This window comes from Centroberyx affinis, unplaced genomic scaffold, assembly GCF_046629955.1.
Source record: "Centroberyx affinis isolate AG114_WGS23_722 - 3 ecotype Tasmania unplaced genomic scaffold, CSIRO-AGI_Caff_v1 ptg000969l_1, whole genome shotgun sequence".
In the NCBI taxonomy this organism is placed as follows: Eukaryota; Metazoa; Chordata; class Actinopteri; order Beryciformes; family Berycidae; genus Centroberyx; species Centroberyx affinis.
The window spans coordinates 679,082-693,654 of NW_027279540.1; the positions used below are offsets into that span (position 1 = coordinate 679,082).

The 14,573-nt window shown below is 43.6% G+C and overlaps 1 protein-coding gene across 1 annotated transcript; it reads right to left on the reverse strand.

The window, feature by feature from the left end:
- Positions 1-4,985: 4,985 nt before the first annotated feature.
- Positions 4,986-13,390, reverse strand: trib2 (tribbles pseudokinase 2). Its single transcript, XM_071522241.1, has 3 exons — positions 12,075-13,390; positions 9,906-10,198; positions 4,986-7,232 (listed from the first exon to the last, which is right to left on the reverse strand). Exons 1-3 carry the CDS (start codon positions 12,342-12,344, stop codon positions 6,758-6,760), a joined length of 1,038 nt encoding a protein of 345 aa, XP_071378342.1. The 5' UTR covers positions 12,345-13,390; the 3' UTR covers positions 4,986-6,757.
- Positions 13,391-14,573: the final 1,183 nt, after the last annotated feature.

A 14,573-nucleotide genomic window follows, 5' to 3' on the forward strand; every position in this document is an offset into this window, starting at 1 on the left:
TGATGCGTCCAATATAAGCAAGTCGCATAAAAATATTCCAAAACACTTAATTGTGACTGTGTTTCCTTTGCCACTGCTTGTTCGGCCAAACACACTGATGACTTCCTGCCTCCCTGGGGTTTTATGCGTTGCTATTCATTGGGCTGTACAATTTTTAAAAGCACAGAGTTTTCATGCTTCCTTGAGTGTAAACTGATACTAAACGGCTTGTTAAGAGTTAATTACCAGATGAGGATCACCAGGGTTTCCACTGAACACATTTTTTACGGACAGTGAACAGTCCTCTTCTAATGTTTAATACGTTTTGTAGACTGCACCGTTAAGAGTAATATATATAACATAATACAGCAGAATAATGGCACAGTATGAGCTAGGAGTTGAACCTTAGCAGTCCCTAGTAATGTACATGGCACGCGCATTATCCCACTAAGCCCCTCTGCCAGAATTTAAGAGTATAAGATATCTATTTTTTACAATGGATAATAGAGAAACCTCGCTCAGCACCCCAGGCTCCTCATGAAAAATGTAGGCATAGGTTGTGTGTGTCTCTTGAAACTTACCCTCCCTTTTGCCAGCAAGTAAAGAACATTACATTATGTCATTTAGCAGCCACTTTTGTCCAAAGCAACTTACAATAAGTGCATTTTGTAATCAAACCAACTTTCTTCATCAACTAAGCCCTCTGTAGGAATAAGCAGCATAATTTGTAGAATCAGAGAGGTTTCTTTTTTTTCACATGAAACTAAATTTTGTCCCATAGGGAATCTGACAGACAGTCATGAAAACAGGCCATGTCCCCCATCAGCCGCTTACACCCAAAAACTCTGTTGCTGAGCACCATCTAGTGTTGAAAGCAATGACTTTGATCTGCCCGAACACTGGAGAAGAGAACTTGTCTTGTACATGTGCTGTACATCACGTCATTGTAGTGTGATGTAATGTGATGAACCCCATGTGTTTTAGAAGAAAATGGTCTTACCCTCAAATATAACATGTTGCCGATATAAATATATAAAATCAGATGTCCCAAAAAAAAAAAAAAAGAAAGAGACACCTGCTCCAAAAAAGACTGCTGGCAAGTAAAACTCCCTTGGGTTTATTATTAAAATTGCTCACATAATAATAATAACTTTTTAGATGATGTAATCAATTCTATTTTTGAAATAAAGAGCAAAGCTGTATGTCACTTGCCAGTGTTATGCAGGATATGGCAGCTAGCTCAAATGTGGCTCACATTTCCACCTGAGACCTGACTGAATCTTAAACTTCTCCCTCTCTCTCTCTGTCTCTCTCTGTCTCTCTCTCTCCCTCTCTCTCTCTGAGTCTCTGTTGCTCGGTGGCTTTTGTAACCCAGAGCCAGCCGAGGCTCCATGGATGGGTGGAAGACAACAGAGGCCATCTGTTGTCTGTGTGTTTTCCTTGGTGCCCTGCCACAGAACTCTGCCAGAACACCCAAGGGTACCCATGTGCACCGGGCTGCGCCTGGGGACCTGCTCGCCGAAGCACCTTTATAGCCTACTGGCTCCATTGGGGGATGCCTCTATTCTGCCAAACCCCAGACAGACACAATAGCAGCGGCGTTTGAAAAGGCCCTTGTTGTAGCAGGATCGTTACACAACCATGCTATTAACCTTAATTGGAGCAGCTCGGTGGAACACAGAAAAACTTTCACTGCTCCGAGACAGCGCTGTTGTTCCCTTGAGTTACATAAAATCGAAACTGAGCCCACTCAGAGTTAATTGAATTGCAGAATACTCATATTGCTGCTGAAAAGTGGGGAGTAACAGCTACAGAGTAAGGGATAATTTAAGAAGAGAGAGCTCTTCATCCTCCCCTGTTTCGGGACTGATTCCTGAACTGGCTGTGGTCAGGTGTTGCCCAGGAAAAACAGACAGTAAGGGACTAGCAGACAGCTCCCTTAATATCTGCTCTCAAATTAAGTCTGTTCAGGTTTAGGCTATTCACCTTTTAAATGCAGACTAATTTAAAACTATACAACAGCATACAGTTAAGTGGCTACAACATCCCAGGGGAAACTGGGTGACTGAAAAGAACGGTCTGCACATTTAACACTCATTTATATAGTGTACATTCAAACATCGAGAAAATGATAAAAGGGAATACTGCTGAATGTCAGCTTTCTTGCCCATTTGTTTGCATTGAAACTGTTTGCTCTGCATAGACAACATTCACTACAATATACAATATATAACTATAATCTCCCATAGTCATTCATCAGAGAAAAGAGCCTACCTCCCCCCCTAAATCTGTTATCTCATACTGATTTGAAGCTCTAGAGAATGAATTGCAAAAGAAGATTACTGTGACAGGAGGATTTTCTGGGGCAAGGGTCACAGCACATTTGTTTGGAACTGGATGTACTGCAATAACTTATTTGGATTTCAAAGTTTAGACAGAAGTTATGCTGGTCTTATTCTTTAGTTCACTGTTAAGGGAGCATCTCCAGATTGTACTTTGGAATATTATATTAAAGTCTTGGTTCTCAGGTTTCTCGCTTAGACAGAAAGTTGAGGCTTGTAAAAAGACACATAATAGACACATACCCACAGGAAAAATGAACTATTGTCTTGAATGGCATTCCCCCTTTCACTAAAAAGCTAAGGCACTGTGCTGGTGTTACAGAAAGCTGCAAATACACATCAATTATTTAGCCCAAACTGAAGCCTTTTTCTGGGATGTTTTTGGTACGTTTTCTAAATCCTGAAATGGTTTGTGAATGTCAACAGCTTTCCCCATCACTTTGACAGATTGCGGAAATGTGCAGTACTGAATGAATAGTGTAAACATTAGATGAATCATTCATGTCAACAGGCAATACAACCAAGTAGGGTAGGAAATGTGGCCGCCTGCAACTCATTCCTGTCTTGGCTCGCGAAAGCCTTTAAATCTTCATCTTGTTGTAACTAAAATCTTCTAAATTTAGACACCAGGTCAGATTGAATCAAACCAGAAACAGTCCTCAGTTTGCCTAGGGATCCTTGTTTACACTGTGAAGCTGCCACTGCCTGTTTTCTCAGCAGAAGCTCTCTCTAATTAGTGAAAGTCCTAATTGCACAGCACAGAGATCCAAACTGCTCAAACTAATTTAAATGCAAGGTCTATGATCACAGACTTGGAAAAATCTGTTCAATAAAGGGCCAAAAAAAAAAAAAAGATGGCTTGATCACCCAGTTGTCACACATTTTCCTCACATTGGCACAAATCAACCATGCCATCAACTATGCCAATAATTGGTACAGTAATCTACATGGTTTGCCACTAGAGGTCAGGCTAGCATACATCAGCTACAGTTTATGAAGGCCATGACCTGTCCACAGGAAATCTACTACTACAAATAAGCATCACTATATTCACCCTTGCATCCTTTATTTATACACTGAGAGCAACTTCCCATTTTCAGGTGCGCTCTGCTCATAAACCATTGAGCGTATTGAGAGTACACAGTGCAATAGTAATCCATCAATTTAAAATTTGATGAATGTCTCACACTGAGAGACAATATAGTCGAGAACCGCTTTTATGAGCGATGCCAGGAAAATGGTTGGTCTTAAGAGCTTTTCACAGCGCCTCACTTGTGAAATCATTTTCAATCTTCAAATAACCGCTCGACTTCATTCAGCTCACTGAAATGAAGTGGCAGAGCGGGGCAGGAGTCTCTTCTCCATGTGCAACACTGTATCCTCAAACACCAAAAAACACGCAGGCTGTCAAAACAATGACAGCCAGCAGGTGCTCAGTAGAGCCATGACTTTAATTTGTCATTGTGTGTCAAAGGACATTCGTTTATTCATTTATCCTTTATTTAAACAAAGAGAGATAACAAGCATTCTGGCTATTACAGCAGCTGTCTGCCTTGTCTGATAGATATAACCTTAATCAGGATTACTCTGCACGAACATGACAGGTGGAAGAGCTCTGCCCAGAACAGCCAAGCTCAGGGCACACACACACACACACATACACACATATAGATGCACATACACACTTGGACACACACATACCAGATGATGTCCTTGTACTGTAGGAACAAATGGGATCTGAAGTGATTTTCTTCCTCAGAGGGACTCAAAGACAGGAGGAGGTCAGTGGAGCCAAAGAAGGTCAGCTAGCCTCGCAGAACTACAATGTTTTCATACTGAACTGAACAGACCAAAAAAAAAACAAAAAACCACAATGTAGAGCGCTACCAGGAAAATGATTTGACTAAAGAGCTTTTCCCAGTGCCTCACTTGTGCAATCATTTAGATGGAGTGGAGCTGACAGAGCGGTTAAGATGGAGCAAAAGCCTTTCCTCCTCACACATTTGGAAAAGCGATTCCACTCGAGTTCAAAGTTCTGTGATTGCTGTCTTGTGATGAAGAACTGGAAAGTGCTTTTGTTAAGGCACACTAGCTGAGAGTGTATTGGATGTGAAAAATACGTTTTTCTACCTGGCTCTATGAAATGGGGTTCAAAATCTCTACATCACAGACCTGGAATCACTAAGTTGTAGCTCGGGGATAAATACTCTCCTCTCTCCTTCCTGTCAAATATCCCATAAAAGGAGTCCTTTGATAAGCCACTGAAACTATATCTTCTGGATTATCCCAATGCACGCTTCAGCCTTTAGCTGCCTTCTGTGCAGCGGACAGATGGAAGATGGAAAGTGACCATCTTTTGACTGTATACCTTCATTTAACTTTAATGCATAGTCAGGAATTTTAAAATAGTCTGTAATGCATGAGCAAGGATAAAACAAAAAGTCATTTTTTGTTTTATGCAGGGCAGGAGAAAAGAATAGACCATGCTTACAGTCAAGTCATAAATTATTAAGATGCCAATTACATTTTTAGCTTCTAGTGAGAGTGTGATGAGGTGTGATGCTCGTGTTTGCCAGTAGCCATTGTGTTAGTACAATTCAAATGTAAGAAAGAGAAAAACAAAGTCCAATAGCAGTTCACAATTTATTTACTGAATAAATTTGGACAAAACACCAGAATCTGTTACGATACAATCAGAACATCCGAGGCAGATATCCCACCATGCACCACCCCCCTCCATGAAACAAAAGAAGGACTAAACATTAGCACCAAATCAGCACCAACTTAAATAAAGGTAGCTCAGTCTACAAAACAATAAAAGCAATAGTTGTTTTGAAAAGCAACTCAGAAAGTAGCAAATTGAGAATTTTCACGTTTTTAACTTTTCTTAAAAAACAAGCACCCCTCCCCCCACCCCTCTCCCCCTGCTAGGCAGGCTATAGCATTCATAGGGCACATGCCAATGACTAGATAAAAACACAAATTCAAGTAACATTGAGATACGACAAAACATGTCCACTGGTACCCATTCCGAACATGATCATTTCACAGAACCTACGCAGGCAGTAGAAAACTAACATGAGGTCCTGGAGAGACCATGTCATAGCAATAGTATCATTGAATAACTCGAATCAAGTTTGAAAAGAAATAAGGGAGACCGGGTGGCATGGGCGGCCGGGCACAGGAATACTGGCACAGAAGATATATTGTTTATTCTAAAACTTCAGACAGACATTTTCCCCTTTGCGCCTGTCCTGTGTCAAAAGATATTGCCTACATCATACATGAAAAAGGAATCTCTGAATAAAGAAAAACCCTGCAATGTATTTTTAAATATATATATTTATATTTATATATATAGTTGTTACAATTTAAATAAATGTTAAGTTTTTCGTTCCTACAAATGAAGAATGAATTTAAATAAGAGGAAGCTAGTTTTAAGAGGTGGAATCGTTCGTTCACCTAACCTTAACACATCAAGTGCATGATGCCGCGTTTGGAGGCTTACCAAGAGAACGGTTTCAGATTGAGGTTTAGGGAGGGATATTAAAGCAGCAGTAACAACAGAATGGAATAGCTTAAAAACAAAAAAGGTGTCAGTTAAAAAGAAAAGTCTTGTTATTGAAAAATTAAAAGTGGAGCAATGAAGACAGTGTGGTAAAGGCTTAAGAGATTGATGAGGCAGAAATACACAAATCACTGAAAACAAGTACGTCAAGGAGCTTAGTGAGCATCTATGTCAGGGATAAAGTACTTTGAATAACGTAAAATGTCATGTTAGACACAAATGAGAGATGATAAAACAAAACTTAAAAACACAAAACAAAGATGAGGTCATCCATCTTGATGATCGTGAGAACAGGCATGAGCTGCCCCATTTCTTAACCAATGGTCCCAGGTCAGTCATAACATCACCTTGAACTAGTTTAACCATAGGACTTGGGGTTGTGATTTCTGACCCTGGGTCTGTGGTTATGGATTGGTGCTACCTAAAGCTGTGAGAAAAAAAACGCATACTGTAAAAGGAGTGGTGTTGCAGTTTGTCAGTTCATTTTGAATTGTTCTCCTTGGTTTCCTGTCTGTTCTCCTGTCCCTTCATGCTTTCCATAGTGTCAAGAATGGTGTATGTCTCTACTTTTAAAGAGCACCACATTAAACCAAACAGATCCAAAAGAACATTTGCTACATTGTTTGCGACTTGCATGTCTGGCGGCGACAACCCACGAGGGGAAGTGCGTCCCCAGGTGACGTATAGATGCCATTTGTCATGCCAGGCTCAAGGTTTTCCATGAAATGATGGAAAGAAAACAGAATGGAAACACCTTTATTGTGAGTGACAAATGTTCACCTGTTAATCTCTAAACTACTGTTTTGGCTCTGCTGTGAGCGTGGCGAGCCGACCGTGGCAGAGTCGTCCCTTTGTGCTTGGTGTTGGCTCAGCTGAAGAACTGCTCCAGCTCCTCCTCCATGTTCACCTCAGGCACCGTCTGCTCCTGCTCCCGCTCCCCTCTGCCCTGCACCACAGTGCCCCCTAAGGCCCCGGAGGAGGCGAACCAGGGGTGCTCCAGAATCTCCCGTGATGTGAGGCGCTCTGCGGGCTCGCGGCGGAGGATGGAGCGGATCAGGCACTTGGCCTTGGGCGTGAGCGTCTCGGGGATGCTGAAGTGGCCCCGGCGGATTTTGCTGAACAGGGAGCCGGGCTCGACGTCGTGGAAAGGGTAGCGCCCCACGAGGATGGTGTAAAGCATGACGCCCAGACTCCAGACGTCGGCCGCCTTTCCCGAGTAGCTGCCATTGGCGTTGAGGATCTCAGGACTGACATACGCCGGGCAGCCATGTTTGTCTGACAGGGAGTCGTCATGACCATCCAGGATATAAGTGTCCTCAAGGCTCTCCAGCTTCACGAGGCTCCTGGAGACACACAAGGGGGGAAAAAATACATTGAGCATGATGCCAAAGATGGATACCTATAATCGGTCATCATATGGATACTGTTAGAGACAATGCAGCCATGTCACAGCTCCAACCTTTGTCAACAACCCTAACCAACTAACCCACAAAAAAACCCCAGATAATTTATAAAATGTTGCTCACAGTAAAGTGAAATTCAATCTGAGGAAATTGAAAAGTGCACAAAAAACATTCAAGCGGGGCAATTTGTTCTGATGGTCATCTTAGTAGAGCGCATACTGCTCCGGGCTTAAGTTTGACATTTCCTTTCACTTAGATAAAAGCACTGCCAAATAACGTCAGCCTATAAATAGGTTTTTCAAAAGACCTCCACAATTCAAAGAAACCCAATTACAGGTGACTGATCATCTTAAGTTGCATGCATTGAACAGTTTCGCTGAGAGAATCAAGTTCCTAACAATGTGGGTCTTTTCTTCTTTAGCCTTTTTGCCCCCAAAAATAGCATCCATTAGACTCTTCTCTAAACCCCACAACAGCAGCCATGACTCGCTGAGTGCTGATAATAATGCCTGGCTGTTCAGAGACATTGTTACTAAGAATCTTTAGAGGCTCAGGCAACAAGTTTTCCACACGCATGACAAAGAGAGACAGTTGTGAGGCTGCACAAGTGCTGCCATCTGTGTGTGAGGGCTGTGAGACATGATGCACAAGACAAAGAGAGAGCATAGTGGCATCTTCTGGGAGCTGTGCTCCAGTTTAACTAGGAAACAGTCAAGAAGCACTGGCTTATACATATTCAAAAACCTAATCTTTGCTGTCTGCAACACACGCATACACTTGCATGTAAGCCCACTCAGAGGCTCAGCAGTTCATTGCCAGTAATAGTAATTTGCCTTTGTCAGAGGAGCAGGAGGCTTCACCTTATGTTCATATGCTGTGAAGTGTTTCTGCATTTTCCATTCAGGAAAATTCTACTGTTCTTGTGAGCCAAATGTCCTTTGTTCTCAAAGAGAGATAAAGAGCCAAATGCTTATTCAAACATAGCATGTTATTGCCTGGATAACAACTCATTTGTAGGACACGTACAAACGTGCAATACAATCAGTAGGGTTTACAGATACAAAAATGCAGATGGCTGTTTGGAGAAAATCCACTCCCCTGTCAATCATTAGGGAACAAGGCTTAATCCGTTTTTTAATCATAGCACAGCCTCTTTATTTAAGCTATACGGGATCCAGTATGTGTCCTGATCCTAAAATATCTCTTGAGCTTGGTGCAGGAGTGAAGAGATCACCAGGCTTGGCGGGGCCAGAGCCGGCGTAAGGTGGCTCTGCTGTGCTGTCGGATTCCACTCGCGGCTAACCTTTGACCTATGGACTTTACACAGGCTGGTGGTTGGTCAATGGCTAACAGGAGTATGACATAACCAGGTCAGGAACTCAACACATGCTGTGGAAACCTGCTATGGTGCTATCACCTTACGTCTGCTCTCTCTTTCCCGCTCCTCTCTGTGTATTCACCATGACCCTTTATCACACACTTGGGTTTGAGCCAGAATGGATCTCCATCTCAGTCTCTAAAGCAGCATCCTCTTCTCATCTCCGTACCCTCGAGTCCACTGAGCCATGAGGCTGAAAAGGTGAAAGAGGATTCTTGACAGGCCATACAGTAGATGTGCCCCAATACTGTCTTGCACCATCACTCTTTGAATCCAGCAGACATCAATCATTTAAGGGGGGGGACTTGACATCCCAGCCCCGGAGCAGGCTGGTATAGCAGTCAAGGTCATTGGACCCATATTGAATACATGAGGCAGCTCAACTTCCCTTTTCCACAGTGAGCGCCAGAGAGTGACGCCACACATTCAGATAGAGGGCATCGAGTGGCAGCCTCTGCCTCTGCCATACGGTGTTAGATGAGGACTAGCTGATTTAGCATTGGATTTACGGGCTCTCTCAGCAATGGCCATAAGGAGAAAGAGGTAATAAAAAATAATTTGATTTTGAATCAGCATCTACAGGCATTCTGAAGAATACTAAATTAGTTAGGTGTGCACAGGTTGCTGTGGCAACAGACAACGCCTGGAGTTAATGGGTGCAATTTTCAAACACTGCCACCAGGGGTCAGTAAGCCTGTGCACTGTAAGCATGGTGTACAGCCTACTGCTGCTGATCTCTACAGAAGTGCAGCCTTAAATGGCAAAAGCCCAGTCTAATTGAACATCTGTCACACAAAAGCCAGTCCTGGCAACTTCTCTGTCCCTGCTTCAGTTCAATGGCAGTTCTGCTATCTGGGCTGTAATAAGTCCAACGATTACCTCTGCTTGACATGATCCACCCCAAATTTGATTCCATATGCCAATCTCTGAGTTAGCTAAAAATTGCAATTCCACTAGAAATGAAAAAACTACCAAGTCCTGCACAAAAATAGCTGAGGGAAACACAAAGGGCTTATGTTTCCTGCACACTGCATAAGATCTGGGAAGGGCATTTCTGTCCTATATTGTCTCAGCTTACACTATCTTCAGTGTGATATGCAAAGATTACATTGACACAACTGAAATATCACATACAACCTACACAGATGAAACGGAAAAAGATGAGTAAGTGCACTGTGACAGGCAAAGCAGACAGGCAACGCAAAGTAGAGACTTTTGGTTCCTGAAGGACTCACCTGTCCTCATTCTTGAAGACAAACTTCCTCAGTTTGAGGTCACGGAGGACCAGTCCGTTGTCGTGGCAATGCGCCACAGCCGAGGCTATCTGATGGAACAGTCGGGCAGCCTCGTCCTCCCGCAGCTTCTTGCAGGTGCGGACAAAAGAGTGCATGTCGCCATAGCTTCTCTCGAAGAACACATAGGCTCGCGTCTCCCCGAGCAAGATCTCCAGGATTTGGTTGATGTGCTGGTGCTGGCCCAGGGCAAAGTAGGCCGCCAGCGACTCCTGGTAGCGGCCAATGTCAAAAACCTGCAATCACATAAAGGGAGAGATTTACATTTTAGGCATTTGGCTGAGGTTCTTATCCAGGGCAACGTATAATGAGTGCAACCATCCCATTAGGTGGTTGTTTTGGTGCCAAGATCTTATGCTTTCTAGGTTGAGAACATGTCAGGGAGACTTCTAAATCAATAGTGCCAAACAGTCAAATTTTTGCCCTTTCCCACCGTCTAGACATGCAATTAAAAACCAACTGGATGAGCGCAAAGTGCCCTTTAATTAAGCTGAACGTGAGAAATCTGCCACGGTCTTGTGACACCAAACTAGTGTTTCACTTTGTCGGGGCAGGTAGGGAGAGAGGCTGAATACAGGCGAAGTGACAGCAGTAAGTTGGTGAATTGGAATGTACTGCAGCCCAGGGGTGCAGTGTCTCTTTCGTTTCCATAGTAACCCTCCAATTGACTTTCAGTACAGTCAGTTCAGGTGAGAGGGCTTCTCTGCTCACAGTCAATACAAGCACTCCCCACAGCTCTCAAGGTCTGAAGTAGTGACCTAGGCTTCCAGCTTGGCAGAAATTATCAATCCTGCGAGGTAGAAATCGATCTCTGGCGCTGCTTTGAAACACATACAAAGAAACTGAGGTCAAACAGTAACGCTAGCTCACAGGCAGGTGCCAAAGGCCAGGAATTTGTTATCGCCATGACGACACGTTATCTAAGGCAAAAGGTAGGGGGATATTTGGGTATGCTGCTTCTTATGAGTCCAATGGCGCATATAACTATCATCTCATTTCATCAAGCCACTTAAGCCTGCTTAAAGCTCCTCTAAAAGCCGAATGTACCCCGGGGACAATCCAATGCCCTTATAATTAGCAATACACTAAAGTCAATATGGATTACATATGTGGTGGGGGAGAAGGCCACGAGGTCGTGCACAAAGGGAATAGTGGTCTATTTTTTATGGTTAGATGGTCAATGCCAGAGCCAAATACAGCTGCTGAACTTGTAAAGTTCCCTATCCATATGTGCTTCTCTCCATACAAAATTCCCTGCAATAAAAATATTTCGACTATATTTGGTACCAAAGGTGCGTTGTGGGCACGCATATATGCAACAAATAGATCGTCAAGTGCGACATAATCGCATTCATTTTAAACGGTGAGGGAGAAAAGCCACGGGTGAGCGAGGACAGGACTTTGAGAGGAGTGTGTGCGTGGTTACTCACTCCTTTGTCAGTGTTACATCATGCAATCCAAACCACGCAGCTCGCCCCATTCACTTTTTCCATTAGGCTCCTCTCCCAGCTCTCTATTTACAATTCAGGGCATTATTAAAAACTGAGGGGTGATTGCTGCAATAGCCAACCAGCAGACACCGACTGGGTGCTTCCGAGTTGAATATGTACAGTACATTTGGGGGGATGTGCATTGAAATACGGCGATTAGCGATGTAGAAGTAAATAAAAAATGTGGGTAAACTGTGACCTACCGTCGGTGATCATCATAAGGAAAACCACTACCCCCCCCCAAAAAAAAAATTCAGACAGCATTCATTTATGATCCCCCCCAAAAAAGATTATATCATCCGTTTGATACTACTTACTATGATGCATAGCCTACTGTGAATTTACCTCGTAAAAGATTTTAGTCGACCGAGAAAGGTGGATAAACTCTATTCTGCAAATAATAAAAGTGGATAAATTGAGTTTAGTTGTTTTTTCTCCAGGCATTACTCTAAGCATAATAAAAACCTATAGATCCTGGTAAATGCATTTAAACTGTGCTGGGTGCTGGCATGTTGTAGGAGGTTTCGTCCCGTCGTCTTTTTCATCAATTAATAATAATTTAAAAAAAAAAAGGCCACTGCCAATTCAGCGGCTGAATACCTCCATCAAATAGCCTACTAACCTTACATACGAGCTCTTCCCCGCTGTGCAGGTGGGCGGCTCTGAAAACGTGGTCTCCCTCCAGCGGCTCCAACAAAAGGTAGTCCCCGATGCGGGAGATACAGTGCGAGGAGTCCGGGGTCTCCGGCGGGCTGGGGGACCCGAGGTTAGGACTGAAGCTCTGGTGCGACTCTGTAGTCCTTAGGCAAGACAATTCTTCGAAATCGTGCGATTTGTGCCGCGATCTCCCATAACGTGAAATGTTAATTGGATTTGACCTCTGTATGTTCATGAGGAAAGGTGTAATAACTCCACAAAATCGGGGCCTTCCTCCTCCTTGTTCTTCTTCTTGCTAGGGAACCACTTTGATTGTTGTAAACTCAGTGCAATGATATCGCAAATAGTCCAATAATCTAGCTGATCTTGAATGAAAAAAAAAAAAGGAAATGATAGTTTTACTGCGACTTGCTGTTGAATAGTATTGGCTGATTATCAATTAATGATAATCGACAGACAAAGCTGGGTGGCTGGTTTTCATACAATAAAAAGGGGTCTGTGTATTATTATTTTTATTTTTTTGCAGTTTAGCTACTCATTTGCCCCCCTTTGTTTCCCATTCAAGACACAAGGCCAGGCTAAAATAAAAGCATTATTAACTCAAGTTGACTGCAAACCTTTGCACAGACCTGCTGCAATCTCACTAGCAGTGCGAGTAGGCACAGTAAAAACTGCAACAAAGGCTACCAAACGTCAGCTTTACAATGAATGAAGACTGCTAAGTTAGCCCACAGCTTCTTTGCTAGCTTATCTTGCCGGTTAATGGTATGGCACGTTTCATAAAACAGAAACAACTCGTTGGATACAGCTTGCAGGCACAGACGAAAAAAATAGCGCATGTAAAATATAAGCAAGTTTTGCAAGCTAGTTATAGCTACTGAATTCAGATGAAATCGACATACAAGTGATGGTTAGCAGGTGCAGGGCTATCTAGTTAGCTTCCTTGCTAACTAGTACCAGGTCAGTGCACGGCCTTGTTCCCCCAGATCATATCCATGCACGGCGATTGTCATCTACCACAGAAGGAGAAAACCCCATCCGGTAACTGCTGGAGCCCTTCTTTTGTTGTTGTGTGCGGGAGTCGACGTCCTCTCTCGGTCTAGTCCAAAGAAGGAGGAAATTGCCGTGTGTCTGTCTGCTGCTGTAGCTGCTGGAAGGAAGGGACGGCCGGCCGACTTTCCCAGGCCTATCCCTTGATTCAGCAAGACATCCTCTCCCGTGGTGCTGCTGTACTTCTTACGTGGCTGGGAATCTAGTCCATTCAGTGCGGAGGGAGGTCAGCCGAGCTGCACACACTGCACACTGCGCCTACAGTGCGAGAGCTGCCTGCTTGGCGGAGGGGCTTCCATACACACACACATACACGCACGCACACACGCATGCACGCACACATACACACAAACAAACACACACACGAGTACCGACCCGCCCCCTGACGTCACTCACACAGCGAAACCCCATTGGCTTTCAACCTGACTTATAATATGCAGTCATGTGAGAACCATGTAGTGAAGCTACACCCCCAGGAATCTAAATGTATCCCATGCTGGTAAATTGGAGGGAGGAGGGGGGATGGGACCGAGAATATAGCTACTGTACGTGGTGTGTTACAAATGTGTTTCCTCCTGAAATGTCATTCATGGGAAAGCAAGGGAGATCCCTCTCTCTCTCTCTCTCTCTCTCTCTCTCTCTCTCTCTAGATCTATCCAATTCACAGTTATATTGCACCATGATTCATTTGCATGTCCTCAACATCTGCATGGTCTCATCTGAGGATTTGTGTGTTTTTTTTTTAATTTGCTGTTGTTAAATATTCATTGTTCTTTCTGTAATACCGAGGGATTGTGAGAACAGGATTGTGCAATTCCATGTAGGAATCTGGGGCGTTGAGAGGAATGCTTGCAGCTGGACGCAGGACACTGACAGAAGTGTTCGATTTAACCTTTATTCCCATGCTTGCAGGCAGTAGCGATGCACACACACAACACACACACACACAGTGATGCACACACACACACACACAGTGATGCACATACACACTCACACACAAACACATACTATTCTAAATCTCAAATTTTTCACTGCCTGCCTGAATAAGCCCCCGCAACATGGTAATGCATTTTTCACACAGAGACCTCTCATCTCAGAATGGTGGTTGCAGAATGCGGTGCACCCACATGCTTTTATAGCCCAGCCCTGTGTATGTGTGTGTCTATGCGTGTGTGTGTGTGTGTGTGTGCATGTTTCTGAGTTCTGTGATATAATCTCCGTGAGCCACCCACTTTATTCTCCGTAATAAAGCTGGAACATGCTCCACTGTACAATAGCTTTGCTTGTGTTTCACCCATTGAATTGAGAACAATGTGAAAATGCCCCTGTATTATGGAAACGTTGTAGATCACCACAAACACACATAGATTACCATCGTACACGTCTGCATAGGCTACAGTATACAGGTTATGGC